At 45.7% G+C, this 14,525-nt stretch overlaps 1 protein-coding gene across 1 annotated transcript in view; it reads right to left on the bottom strand.

The window, feature by feature from the left end:
• Positions 1 to 14,525, bottom strand: part of hmcn2 (hemicentin 2) — a 69,828-nt gene that overhangs the window by 19,846 nt on the left and 35,457 nt on the right. Inside the window, exons 29-53 of the mRNA XM_029637683.2 lie at positions 13,795 to 13,921; positions 13,184 to 13,341; positions 12,718 to 12,996; positions 12,451 to 12,593; positions 12,188 to 12,338; positions 11,824 to 12,063; positions 11,579 to 11,692; positions 11,243 to 11,430; positions 9,921 to 10,017; positions 9,613 to 9,774; positions 9,211 to 9,324; positions 8,915 to 9,111; positions 8,679 to 8,760; positions 8,429 to 8,560; positions 8,142 to 8,285; positions 5,996 to 6,155; positions 2,257 to 2,381; positions 1,960 to 2,143; positions 1,715 to 1,812; positions 1,329 to 1,607; positions 1,012 to 1,202; positions 829 to 910; positions 583 to 719; positions 335 to 476; positions 67 to 211 (exon numbers count right to left, since the gene is read on the bottom strand). Of these exons, the coding sequence (XP_029493543.2) occupies positions 67 to 211; positions 335 to 476; positions 583 to 719; positions 829 to 910; positions 1,012 to 1,202; positions 1,329 to 1,607; positions 1,715 to 1,812; positions 1,960 to 2,143; positions 2,257 to 2,381; positions 5,996 to 6,155; positions 8,142 to 8,285; positions 8,429 to 8,560; positions 8,679 to 8,760; positions 8,915 to 9,111; positions 9,211 to 9,324; positions 9,613 to 9,774; positions 9,921 to 10,017; positions 11,243 to 11,430; positions 11,579 to 11,692; positions 11,824 to 12,063; positions 12,188 to 12,338; positions 12,451 to 12,593; positions 12,718 to 12,996; positions 13,184 to 13,341; positions 13,795 to 13,921 (3,871 nt within the window). The remainder of the gene's footprint in view (positions 1 to 66; positions 212 to 334; positions 477 to 582; positions 720 to 828; positions 911 to 1,011; positions 1,203 to 1,328; positions 1,608 to 1,714; positions 1,813 to 1,959; positions 2,144 to 2,256; positions 2,382 to 5,995; positions 6,156 to 8,141; positions 8,286 to 8,428; positions 8,561 to 8,678; positions 8,761 to 8,914; positions 9,112 to 9,210; positions 9,325 to 9,612; positions 9,775 to 9,920; positions 10,018 to 11,242; positions 11,431 to 11,578; positions 11,693 to 11,823; positions 12,064 to 12,187; positions 12,339 to 12,450; positions 12,594 to 12,717; positions 12,997 to 13,183; positions 13,342 to 13,794; positions 13,922 to 14,525) is intronic.

The raw sequence follows: 14,525 nt of genomic DNA, 5'->3' as shown, positions 1-14,525 counted from the left end.
GTAAAGACAGTATCCCAATAACCTCTATTAGCTAAGTCAGTGGAACAAAAAGTAAGAAGCCCTTACTTGTTGTCGTCAGGACTTATAGGGATGCCATCTTTCCTCCACAGGATTGTAGGTGAGGCCTCCCCCTCTACTTCACAGGGCAAGACTGCATCCTGACTGATGTGTGCAGTGACCACAGAGCTGCTCTCTCTGATGACTGGTGGCACTGGGGGGAAAGAGACATGAAAATACACATTATAATTGATTGAGGTTTATACTGCAGATCTATTCCATATCACTGAACGCATGATCTCAATCTTCTTCCTAACTCATCATGTTATCAACTCACTGAGGATCTCCACAGTGAAGAAGAGGTTGGTGCTTCCAGCCATGTTGGTGACCACACAGCTGTACTGGCCACTGTCCTGAGGCCTGACGTCCTGGATCTCCAGGTACTGACCCCCGGCCAGCCTCTGGATACGACCCCCCAGCTGGGACCAGGGGAGAAAGAGGGAGACAGAAAAAGAGAGAGTCAATAACGTTTTGTACTATATTGTGTGATTCCTGCCACCCTGTTTCCATGATGTCCAGTCTGACCTGTAATTTCACGTCGTCCTTGTACCACTCTATGTCTGGTGGAGGGTCACTGTCAGCCTGGCACTCCAGAGTCAGGTGTCCTTTGGCTGGGACTGACAACGTTCTGACATCATCAGAACCAAGAAGAGTTGGGGGAACTGGAGCAGGGAAACAAGCGTTGATGATTAGGATCAGGATTTGATTTATAAGTACCTTGCTATCTATTAGCAGGATTGACAATATACGGCTAGGAAACACATGTATCACCTTGAACACGGACCCAGTGGTTACTTCCATCCTCGCCTGCTGGGCTGCTAGCCAGACAAGTGTATAGACCTGCATCCTCCACCTAACAACAGAGATATCACTGGTATGATCTGGTGTTTACCATTATACAGCAGTGAGGTCTGAATGTCAACTAAATGCTGTGTCATTACGTTTGTGACTTACTTGCACTTTGGTAATCCTGAGGAAGTGTCCGTCCTCCTCTACTATCTCACTATCTCCCTGTAGAGGGCGCCCATCCTTGAGCCAGCTGAGGGTAGGAGAGGGGACGCCCTCTGCAGTACACTCCAGCTCCAGAGCAGTGTTCACGGCCACCATCAACTCCTCTGGAGAGCTGATGGAGATCTTTGGAGGCTCTGTACAAGAATAGAAAATTACACCATTGTTAAACAACATTCCTATTTCTTCAGCGGAGCTTCAACCTTTCATCTGTGCGTAGGTGCTGTTTGGGTGAATGGAGAATGTTTGTTCTGCCTGCTCACCCAACACAGTGAGGTTGAAGCTCTTGGTGCTGCTGCCAGCCTGGTTGCTGGCCACACAGCTGTAGAGGCCTCTGTCAGAGAGCCCCACGTCAGGCAGCTGCAGCCGCGTCTCCTGGCCATCAAGCAGCAGGTTGCGATGCAGGGACAGAGGCTGGCCGTCCTTTAGCCATTTCAAGGAGGGAGGGGGGACACCCTGCGCCTCACAGGTCAGCGTCACCAGGGACCCCCGCACCACTGTGACCGGCTTTACAGGCTCCACATGGTCCACACCTGGAGGAACTGAGACAGAGACAGGCAGGCAGACAGACAGACATCCGTTTACAGGTATAACACTTACAGCTCAGTGGTGTATTCATCAAAAGGAGGTGGGGAGTATAAGTTAGTACCTTGGACCTGTACATCAAAGTTAAGCTCAGCGAGGCCAGCACGACTGCGTGCCACACATGTATAGACCCCAGAATCTGACAGCTGCACTGGAGAGATCCTACACACACAGAGGGCATACACATTCACTTTCACCTCACCTGAAACTCAGGCATACTTACTAAAACAATATCCTGTTTATTCCTTCATTAAGGCAGTTTTGTGAGAGAGCAACCAAACTAGACATTTGCCATGTATAGAATCTTACCTGAGTACAGTGTCTGCGGAGAGGAGGCGGATACGTGGAGAGAGGAGCAGGGGGCGTCCATTCCTGAGCCAGCTGATCTGGGGTGGAGGGTTACCTGCTGCCTGGCACTCCAGGGTCACCACACTGTCCTGGGTGGTCTGCACCTCTCTGGGGGCACTGGTCTCACCCGAGATAGAGGGGGGCACTGTGCGGAATTACATCATCATTATTACCAAGAATCCAGATTGTTTCTAGGAAGCTCAGTACTAATTTAGTTAGGAAATATTTTCTTTAACACGTAGATAAAAAACAACTGACCCAGTACAAGGAGGGTAAAGATCTTGCTCTCCTGGCCAGCAGGGCTGACAGCCAGACAGGTGTAAGTCCCAGAGTCCTCAGGCCTGAGCCTTAGCAGGGTTAGAGTGCTCCCATCAGGGGATATGCTGTAACACAGAACACACACACATCAGTGATTACGAAGCAGGGCTGGACATTCAGGTAAATTTGCCAGTGTCACACAGGTCCAGTGCCAACTGAAGGCTACTGGCCCCTCCAAGAAATAAAATATATATAAAGCATTTTATTATCACATAAACCACATAGGTGAAGTGAAATGTGTTGTTTTACAGGGTTGGCCATAGTAGTACAGAGCCCCTGAAACAAATTAGAATGATTAACCCTGCTCAAGGTCACATCAACAGATTTTTAACTTTGTCGCCTTGGGTATACGGTCTGCAACCTTTCGTTTACTGGCCCAAGGCGCTAACCACTAGGATACCTACAGTCATATCAACATCTGACAGGAAAGCAAATGATGTAGCATCATTTCAATAGCAGGTGATTTTTCTCTTTCATTGGCGAGCTAAGCAAGTAGCCTATACAAGGTTAATACAGTCATTGGCAAGTCAAATTCAAGGTCTTTCAATTCGTTTTTTGAGCACTTAATTGTAATTTTCAAGAACCAACATTTTATATTTCACTGTTGTAATAGTCTACCACTAAGCCACTAAGCATAATAAGCATACTGCATTACCACTAAGCATAATGCATTTTAACATTCTAAAATATGTCAGAATAATGTGGGCATTGCCTGACTAAATAGACATCATGCTCCCGACACAAACTCACTAATTAAGTCTGTCCATGTGGTCACTAGTCAGTCTCGCCATTTGAGATGCTGAAGAGTTATTGAGGGGTTACTGTATCATGTTTAACTCTTAAGGATCCGTCCTTTTTAAAAAAAAATTGTCCAAAATGACATACCCAAATCTAACTGTAGCTCAGACCCTGAAGCAAGGATATGCATATTCTTGGTACCATTTGAAAGGAAAATACTTTGAAGTTTGTGGAAATGTGAAAGGAATGTAGGAGAATATAACACAATAGATCTGGTAAAAGATAATACAAAGAAAAAAAACATTTTATTTGTACCATTTGTATCATTTTGGCCACTAGATGGCAGCAGTGTATGTGCAACATTTCAGACTGATCCAATGAACCATTGTACTTCTGTCCAAAATTGTGTATCAAGACTTCCCAAATGTGCCTAATTTGTTTATTAATCATTTTTCATGTTCAAAACTGTGCACTCTCCTCAAACAATAGCATGGTATTCTTTCACTGTCCTGGCAAATATTCTTGTTACTTACAACCTCATGCTAATCGCATTAGCCTACGTTATCTCAACCGTCCCGCAGGGGACCCACCAATCCTGAAGAAGTTTTAAAAATTAGAAGGTGAACAAAAATAGGTTTCCATTTGAAATGAAATGCTTTGCATGGAAAACAAAGTTCAAGCCAACATTCAATGTTGTCTTGCTCATAATAACTCCACAACACCCTTCAATTTAAACAGCGGGAAACATACGAACGTGTCTACATCTCTCATGAAAACTGATCAGAAATGAAATCACGGAATAATTATATTGAAGCAGTAGAACCTCTAAAGTACAAATAAAGAAAACCATTGAATGAGTAGGTGTGTCCCAACTTTTGACTGGTACTGTATGTTTTTTTTTAAAGGGAGTAAATTATACTGAATGAACTGTTTCGCTGCCAGACAAGGCTCCGCTGATAGCCAAGTGTAGGTGTTGGGACTGCTGTTGGGACAGCTTTAAGTAGGCCCTAGCAGTTTGTGGGCACCATTTGTCACTGTTATAGTGCAATTAATGTATTGTTTAGTGTTGTGTTGTGTAGTGGCTTGCAGGCATGCATCTAAAATACTTTGTTGGAGCTTGCCCCACCAAGATTTACATGATCAAATCACCACTGGTGATAAATAATTGACATAAGGAACAGACAGCTAAGGGATTTCATCTGCTTGTTTGTCTTTAATCAGTTATATAGCCTAGTTTAAAAATAGCCTTATTACAATATTTCCTTCACTGGCCCAAGCGGGGCGCTGATGGGGATGCTCGACTGAGCGTTTTCAAAACCTCCCCGGGCCAGCAGGCAGCCCTGTATGTCGAACCCTGTTAAGAGAATAACACTGATACACATACAGTTGAAGTCGGAAGTTTAAGGTCACTTAGGTTTTTCAACCACTCCACAAATTTCTTGTAAACATACTATAGTTTCGGCAAGTCAGTTAGGACACCTACTTTGTGCATTTTTCCAACAATTGTTTACAGATTATTTCACTTCTAATTCACTGCATCACAATTCCAGGGGGTCAGAAGTTAACATACATTAAGTTGAATGTGCCTTTAAACAGCTTGGATAATTCCAGAAAATTATGTCATGGCTTTAAAATTTCAAGATTCTGATAGGCTAATTGACATAGTCAATTGGAGGTGTACCTGTGGATGTATATCAAGCCCTACCTTCAAACTCAGTGCCTCTCTGCTTGACATTATGGGAAAATCAAAAGAAATCAGCCAAGACATCAGGAAAAGAATTGTAGACCTCCACAAGTCTGGTTCATCCTTGGGAGACATTTCCAAATGCCTGAAGGTACCACATTCATCTGTACAAAAAATAGTCTGCACGTATAAACACCATGGGACCACGCAGCCGTCATACCGCTCAGGAAGGAGACGCATTCTGTCTCCTAGAGATGAACGTCCTTTGGTGTGAAAAGTGCAAATCAATCCCAGAACAACAGCAAAGGACCTTGTGAAGATGCTGGAGGAAACAGGTACAAAAGTATCTATATCCACAGTAACACGAGTCCTATATCGACATAACCTGAAAGGCTGCTAAGCAAGGAAGAAGTCACTGCTCCAAAACCACCATAGAAAAGCCAGACTACGGTTTGCAACTGCACATCGTTATGTTTGGAGGAAAAAGGAGGACGCTTGCAAGCCGAAGAACACCATCCCAACCGTGAAGCACGGGGGTGGCAGCATCATGTTGTGAGGGTGCTTTGCTGCAGGAGGGACTGGTGCACTTCACAAAATAGATGGCAGCATGAGGGAGGAAGATTATGTGGATAATTTGAATCAACATCTCGAGGCAACAGTCATGAAGTTAAAGCTTGGTCGCAAATGGGTCTTCCAAATGGACAATGACCCCAAGCATACTTCCAAAGTTGTGGCAAATCGATTAAGGACAACAAAGTCAAGGTATTTGAGTGGCCATCACAAAGCCCTGACCTCAATCCCGTGGACAATTTGTGGGCAGAACTGAAAAAGCGTGTGCGAGCAAGGAGGCCTACAAACCTGATTCAGTTACACCAGCTCTGTCAGGAGGAATGGGACAAAATTCACCCAACTTATTGTGGGAAGCTTGTGGAAGGGTACCCGAAACATTTGACCCAAGTTAAACAATTTAAAGGCAATGCTACCAAATACTAACTGAGTCTATGTAAACTTCTGACCCACTGGGAATGTGATGAAAGAAATAAAAGCTGAAATAAATCATTCTCTCTACTATTATTCTGACATTTCACATTCTTAAAATAAAGTGGTGATCCTAACTGACCTAAAACAGGGAATTTTTACTAGGATTAAATGTCAGGAATTGTGAAAAACGGAGTTGAAATGTAGTTGGCTTAGGTGTATGTAAACTTCCGACTTCAACTGTACTTAGGCTGGCAATTGTAAGTGAGAGGGACTCACTCTATCTCTTGGGTGTCTGAGCCCTCCAGGGTCACTCCATTCTTCAGCCAGCTGAGGTGGGGTGTGGGTGTCCCTTTCACTTTGCACTCCAGAGTCAGCTCATCGCCCACTGGGGCACTCAGGTCAGATGGATGGCCAGAGTCCAGGATTGTGGGCGACACTGAAACAAAAGATAGGCACTATGACTCACAACACTGACATGCAAAAGGTCTTTGATTCTCCTCACAACATGTGATTCTCTTGGGTGTAATCTAATTTACAATGTGTAGGGACAATGGAGGTAAAACATTAAAAAAGTTATCCTTTTTAGATAAAACTACACTAAATATATTCTCATGTCACCAAATAATTTATTAAACCACAATGTCTTGCAATATAGCTTTAACATCACTCTGTAGGGTAGCACCATGGTGTCGCCAGAAAACAGCTATCTTCCGCCCTCCTCTGGGTACATTGACTTCAATACAAAACCTAAGAGGATCATGGTTCTCACCTGCTTCCATAGACTTACACAGTAATTATGACAACTTCCTGAGGACATCCTCCAACCTATCAGAGCTCTTGCAGCATGAACTGACATGTTGTCCACCCAATCAAGGATCAGAGAATGAATATTGTACTGAAAGCATAAGCTACAGCTAGCTAGCACTGCAGTGCATAAAATGTGGTGAGTAGTTGACTCAAAGAGAGAAAGACAATAGTTGAACAGTTTTGAACAAATTAAGTTCTTTAAAAAAATGGAGGAGCGAGAGAGAGAGTGAGAGAGAGAGAGCTAGCTATATTTCCCCCAAAAAATGTCACTTTCACTTTAATTTACTTAGGTAGCTAGTGCAGCTGTCACGACTTCCGCCGAAGTCGGCTCCTCTCCCTGTTCGGGCGGTGTTCGGCGGTCGACGTCGCCTGGCTTTCTAGCCATCGCCGCTCCATTTTTCATGTATCCATTTGTTTTGTCTTGTTCCCTGCACACCTGGTTTTCATTCCCCAATCAATTCATATGTATTTATTCCTCTGTTCCTCATCATGACTTTGTGTAGGATTGTATGTGTTACGTGTATTTTGATATTGTGGATATGGTTACACGCATTACTTTTTATCTATGTTCCGTGTTTTGGGCACATTTTATGTTATTTTGTGCTGTCAGTGTGACCTGAATAAAAAGTGCGCCTGTTCACTACACTCTAATCTCCTGCACCTGACTTCGCCTCTAATACACACTCCTAACAGCAGCTAGCTAGGTTAGCCTACTCAAATACCCGGCTCAAATAGAGAGGCATGCTATGTTAGCTAGCTGGCTACTGTATGTCTATCCAACACTGGAACTCTTCCAAGTCAAGGTAAGCTTTGGTTTTACTCATTTATTGCTACTGGGGCCCACCGGCGTAACTGTTAATTGCTTACTGACTGTACTACATGATTATAGTAAGTTTACTAACGCGTTAGTTCTATTAGCTATGCTGACTATGACGTTACTTTTGCTAATATGTTGACAACAATGTAGGCTGTGTGTAGCGGTTATGATATGAAGGTTTGGCTTGAAAAGGTTTAATCGCCTGGTCACAGACAGCTGATGTGTTGTGCATTGATGTCCACAAGCGAAGGGAAAAGGTGAGAGGAGGAGAGCGCGTAGATGCGAGAAGGAATACAACAAGTTGTTTTGTATCTGGCTCTGAAAATTAACTGTTTGTGTGTGATCAGGGGTGTATTCAAACGGAAGCCAACGAAACACGGATAAACATACCTGAATTTGTCCAACAGGAACTATAGTTTGCAACTGTTGGACTAATGATTACACCCTAGATCAGCTAGATGCAGGCAAGAGTGTGCAAGGCGATATTAAATGTGTTACTGTCTGTCAATGTGTCACTGTTTCCTCAAATCTTTCTTTCGACCTGTGTGCACTTACGTTGTAAACTTTCATTCATAGGCTATGTTATAGCAAACTCATGATGGATATAGGGAAACTTTGAGTATCATGTAGTAGTCTAAATCTATCGATGTTACATTGAACTGGGTGAATGTAATATGAATGACAGTCATCTAATATGCTGTAATAGAAATAAAGCCATGCTTCTAAAAATAAAAAAATCATCCTCCCTCATCTTGAACGTCACCGACTGCCACTGTTGTGGGGGAGTCTGTAGGCTACCTTGCACTGTGAGAGCAAAGTCCTTCTGAGTCTGTCCGTCCCTGTTCTTGGCCACACAGGTGTAGGTTCCAGCGTGAGAGAGGGTGAGAGGACCCAGCTCCAGCCTGTTGCCTCGTACCGACCACTGCCACTGCAGACTGCTCTCTGGGAAAGAAATAACCACACAGGTCAGGCTAAACCAGCAGCTGGAGGTCTCATTCATTCAAATGCATTAATACACGTGTCAAAATGTGATCTTGTCAAAACTGAATTTTTCACAGTTCATTTATAAAACTTCAGCTTCTTACCAATAGGGATGCCATCCTTCAGCCATGTTATACTGGGTACTGGGACCCCTGTAGGCTCACACAGCAAGGTGACATGGGAGTCCAGGTTTTGGGTGAGGGACTCATGAAGAGGCCCATCCAGGACAGGGGGTACTAAGGAGGAGAACAGAATAGAAACAATGATATTCATTATACTGTGACATCTGATATGCCAGTGTTACCATATGTAAGAAACAGATCTAATGGAGGTTACATGGGAGGCAAGTCTTACCATGAACAGTCAAACGGAAGGTCCTGTCCACTTGTCCAGCCACATTGGACACCTTGCAGATGTACATTCCACCATCAGCCACCTATGGACCATGAACCATAGTCAGCATGAAACAGAACAACAGTGTTTCACTTTGATGCTTAAAACAGGGTTAATCTCATGCCCTTAGTTATCAGTGCTAACTCTTCTAAAGCAGTTAGGACAGCACCAACTGAAGGTGATGACAGTGTGTTTACCTGCACTCCTATGATCTCCAGCTGATGCTGCTCCACTTTCAGTCCAGTCCTAGCTGCCAGCTGCAGCCCGTTCCTGTACCATGTGACCTCAGGTGTCGGAATGCCCCGAGCTTCACAACGCAGAGTGACAGATGACCCCACCTGAGGGGTCAGGACCTCTGACTCAGAGTCAAGGCGGGGCTTCAGCGTGGGCAGGACTGTAAACCCATAGGAATAAAATAGACAATATTTAAGTGCTAATTAAGATATTGTAGCAAGTGAAGTGTGACACTGATGAGGGCAGCACAGTTTCTCACCATAGACACTGAGCAGGATGCTCTTCTGGTCCTGGCCTGCTGAGTTGGTGGCAGTGCACACGTACTGTCCCGCATCCTCTAGTCTGGCCCGGGGCAGCTGCAGCATCTGACCTCCTACAGTACAGACAACAATACGTAGTTCAGAAGGCATAGTTTATGTTCAGTGAATTAATCAGAATGACAGTACAGTAAACTAGATGGCAGGTATCAGAGGATGTCAGCAGAGAACAGCAGAAAGACAGTGTACAGTAGACAAATCACAGATAAAAGTAGACAGTAGACAAATCACAGATTAAATTGAATTGCTATGCGTTTATTGTGTATGGTTGGCCGATTGAGTACACAATGAGTTATGGAGTGTGTTATGGGCTCTGGGCAGTGTGTTGAGGAGCCAGCTCTGACCTGGTAGGATATGGATGCCCGTGCTGAACTGGAGGACCTGTCCATCTCTGGTCCATGTGATCTCTGGAGGAGGGTACGCCTGGACGTCACACAGCATGGACACCATGTGACCCTTTATCACACTCACCTCCTCCTCCCTGCCAGCTACCATCCTTGGGGGAACTGGAGAGGAACAGGAATACATCAGCTCACACTCAGCTAACACGTAAACACATTCACAGGATATCTCTGTCCTTCCTGTGTGAATTGTAGAAATCAGCTTGATGTGGCATTTGAAGAGATGTTTGTACTTGTGGGCTCCATCTCACCTTGCACAGTCAGACTGAAGAGTTTTTCCACTGCTCCAACCTTGTTCTCAGCCACACAAAGGTAGCTGGCCATGTCTGACACCTGCACACTGAGGATCTGAAAGACAGAATAATTAATAGAGATATCCCTCTAGTGATGTGGGGGCTGTGCTTTGGCAAAGTGGGTGGGGTTATATCCTTCCTGTTTGGCCCTGTCCGGGGGTGTCCTCGGATGGGGCCACAGTGTCTCCTGACCCCTCCTGTCTCAGCCTCCAGTATTTATGCTGCATTAGTTTATGTGTCGGGGGGCTAGGGTCAGTTTGTTATATCTGGAGTACTTCTCCTGTCCTATTCGGTGTCCTGTGTGAATCTAAGTGTGCGTTCTCTAATTCTCTCCTTCTCTCTTTCTTTCTCTCTCTCGGAGGACCTGAGCCCTAGGACCATGCCCCAGGACTACCTGACATGATGACTCCTTGCTGTCCCCAGTCCACCTGGCCATGCTGCTGCTCCAGTTTCAACTGGCCTGGGCCCTAGGACCATGTCCCAGGACTACCTGACATGATGACTCCTTGCTGTCCCCAGTCCACCTGGCCATGCTGCTGCTCCAGTTTCAACTGTTCTGCCTTACTATTATTCAACCATGCTGGTCATTTATGAACATTTGAACATCTTGGCCACGTTCTGTTATAATCTCCACCCGGCACAGCCAGAAGAGGACTGGCCACCCCACATATGCTCTCTCTAATTCTCTCTTTCTTTCTCTCTCTCGGAGGACCTGAGCCCTAGGACCGTGCCCCAGGACTACCTGACATGATGACTCCTTGCTGTCCCCAGTCCACCTGACTGTGCTGCTGCTCCAGTTTCAACTGTTCTGCCTTATTATTATTCGACCATGCTGGTCATTTATGAACATTTGAACATCTTGGTCATGTTCTGTTATAATCTCTACCCGGCACAGCCAGAAGAGGACTGGCCACCCCACATAGCCTGGTTCCTCTCTAGGTTTCTTCCTAGGTTTTGGCCTTTCTAGGGAGTTTTTCCTAGCCACCGTGCTTTTACACCTGCATTGTTTGCTGTTTGGGGTTTTAGGCTGGGTTTCTGTACAGCACTTTGAGATATCAGCTGATGTACGAAGGGCTATATAAATAAATTTGATTTGATTTGATTTGATTTAATAACATAATATTATAGACCTGCCCCCTGAGACAGATGAAGTAAGAGAGGGCTGTATATTGAATTAAATCAAATTAGTGACACCAGCGCAGGACGGGGGCCATTCTATTCCAAGGGAAGTCCTTATACTGTACTAAGCAGTGCAGTGCTTTGGTATACGGGATTCTGACCTGTAGTTGTCTCCCGTCCTCACTGATGCTGTGGTGTTGTCCGGAGGGCAGCGGTGTGCCGTCCCTCAGCCAGGAAATGGCTGGTTCTGGGTGACCCGTCACGTCACAGTGGAGAGCCACGGTACTGTTCACCACTGCTCCTATCTCCTCCATGAACTCATCCAACTGGCCCGTTATCACTGGGGGGACTGGAAAAACAGGGCGCCAAAAGAGAAAAACATTCGGAAATGGCGCATCTGTTTTGCAGGTTTAGGCACTAAGGCTTTTGACTGTACGAGGACCATGATTGAATAATAAGTTGACAGAATAACAGGGATAGTAACAAAGCGTGCCTACCCAGAACCTCCAGGTCAAAGTGCATGCGGTCCTCCCCTGCCTCGTTCACCGCCTGACATGTATATTTCCCAGCATCCTCCTGCTGGACCCGTGGAATCTGGAGTACCTGCCCACCTAAAGGACAACAACATAACAGAGCATCTTATTGGATCACAGTGGAGCTGATGCTGCAGTAGTGCCATACTGGTCGTTGTACCAGTTTGATATCGTAGAACTAGACCTAGAGGGCATGGTCCCCCTCTCACCTGGCAGCAGTACCACACCGTCAGCGGTGGAGAGCTTGCGTCCCTCTCTGTACCAGCTGAGATGGGGCGGAGGGATGGCGTTACTCTCACAGGACAGGCTGATGGGATGCCCCAGGACCACCTCCCTTCTCTCTGTCATCTCATCATCTCTAACCCCTCCTCCCTCCTCCTCTTCCTCCTCCTCTCCTCCCAGACCCCAGGCTGCTGCACCGTTACTCCCCCGATGGAAGATGGGAGGAACTGGAGAGAGAGAGAACGAATGTTCAGTTAGTTTCACAAGAGTGCAGTGAGATTAGGTTGCATAGTGTGAATTAACTAATCTTTCCAACGGCAGACAGTTTAAATTCCATACGTGGACACTCACCCTGAATAGTGACATGGAAGTCTCTCTTGTCCTCTCCTGCAATGTTGGTGACCATGCAGGTGTATTGTCCCTCATGGGAGAGCATGGCATTGTCTATGTGAAGAAGGTGACCACTCTCACGGATACCAGTGTGGGAGTTCCTAGTCAACAACTAGAAACAGCAAAAATAAATACAAAAATGTTTCAAATAAGCAGAAATAGACATCTATTGCGTTAAATGAACTTGTGTGAAATGCAGTAGCTAGACAGAAATACAAACCAACCTGTCCATCTTTGAACCACTGGGTCTTGGGTTCAGGGAAGCCTTTAGCCAGACAGGACAGGGTTAATGAGCCGTTGATCCGGACTTTCTCATCTCGGCTACCGAAACTCAGAGATGTAGAGTCCCCTTCAATCTGGGGTGGAACTGATCAAATCAAACAGGCAGTCAAATACCTCTCCAGTATTTATGTACATTGAATTGTAATGATGTTAGACTACTGTTCAGTACATACACCAGAATCAACCCTCTCCTTGTCTGGTTCCCTTACCCAGCACACTGAGTGAGTAGTGTTTAAAAGTGGTGCCTGCTGGGTTTGAGGCTCGGCAGGTGTAGAGACCGGCACTGTCGCCCTGTGCTGCCCCCAACCTCAGTGCCTGCCCACCCCGGGTGTAGGTGAGCTGGGCACTGGACACGATGGGCTGGTTGTCCTTCAGCCAGGTGATACTGGGCATGGGAGAACCTTCTACATCACAGGGGAGAACCGTGGGGAAACCCAACACCACAGACACCTCTGAGGTCTCACTGGGGCCCATGATGGTGGGGGGAGCTGGAAAAACAGGAGGAGAGAGGAGGAACGTGAGAAGAGAGAAAGGTGACTTTCTCAAGGTATACTGTAGTATAGAAGGTGAATCTGCTTCAGCGATAAACATTGTAATTATTTCTGAGATGCAGAAGGAAGTTTGTGTTGTTGGTATGAGGTCATTGAGAAGGAAACATGAGAGAGGGAACAGTACCTTGCACAGTGAGTCTGAACTGGCGCATCTGTGTCCCAGCGCTGTTACTGGCCAGACACTGGTACAAGCCCTGGTCCCTCAGTCTGACTGCCTTCACCTTCATCACCTGGCCCTGCTCATGAAACTCCACATGGGGGTCCCCGTCCTTGGACAGCACCCTGGAGTAGGAGGGAGAGGGGTCAATACTCCAAAGCCTGACAGTGTATTGACTAGGCTAATCCACACACAAAAAGTGATATCTGACACATGATGTATGTACAAATGTAGGATATTAATTTGAGCGAATTTTGCTACAGCAGGAAAATAATCCTGCAGCAACAGGAAATGTGAATTATTATGTGGATTATAATTCCTGGCCTTTTTTTTGGGTCTGATACATTTTTCATTTGGACAAATCAAGTCTGAAATTTCAAAGTGGAAATTACAAACTTTAGAATCCTTTTTAAAACTAAAATACACTACAAGTTTGTATTTCCTGCCGTGCAGGAAAATTCTTAGCAACACAAGAGTAATCAAATTACGATCCTACATTTGTATATGAGTGTGAATAAACAATTTAATGTGATGAGTAGTAGCTATATGTACAAGTGTCAATGTCAAGAAAGACTCACTCTCCATCCCGGCTCCATTCAACTTTGGGGGCTGGGCGCCCACTGACCCGACACTGGAACTCTACCTCCTGTCCTGACACCACTGACAGATCCTGTACCCTGGACATCCCCGAGATCACTGGTGGGGCTAACTCACACACACACACACACACACACACACACACACACACACACACACACACACACACACAGAGAGAAGTTAGGCCATGGTAGGATGCAATTCAAACTTAGACCTGGAATTGCTAAAATATACTTAAGAATAAAAAGTTAAAGTATAAATCATTTCAAATTAGTGGCACCAGCGCAGGATGGGGGCCATTTACTTGTATTTTAAATTTACGGATAGCCAGAGGCACACTCCAACCCCATGAAGCATGTGTATTTAGTGAGTCCGCCAGGCAATGGCGGATTTAGATATAGGCGACACGGGCAAGTGCCCCGGGCAGCATCTTGCAGGGGGCGGCATGGTGACATTTGTACGATCGGTTTGCTATCGCTCATTTGCACGTCACGTCAATGATATCATGTCACCGTGTGGGACTATGGGTCAATTAACCTTGTCAGAGTGGGTGCCCTGATTCTAGTTTGTGAGCTAGGCAGGCTACTGCCTAGGAAGGTCTCCCACTGAGAAGTACAAGACGGGGAGGAAGGTGGGGTTAGCTTAACCTCAGGTCTCCCCACTGAAAGCCCGAGGTAGGGGGAGTGGGGGAATCTATCAAATAGCGCACCTA

The sequence above is a fragment of the Oncorhynchus nerka genome, linkage group LG27, assembly GCF_034236695.1.
Source record: "Oncorhynchus nerka isolate Pitt River linkage group LG27, Oner_Uvic_2.0, whole genome shotgun sequence".
NCBI lineage: Eukaryota > Metazoa > Chordata > Actinopteri > Salmoniformes > Salmonidae > Oncorhynchus > Oncorhynchus nerka.
Note: the sequence above shows the minus strand (reverse complement) of the source record. Positions and strands in the feature narration are given on the sequence as shown.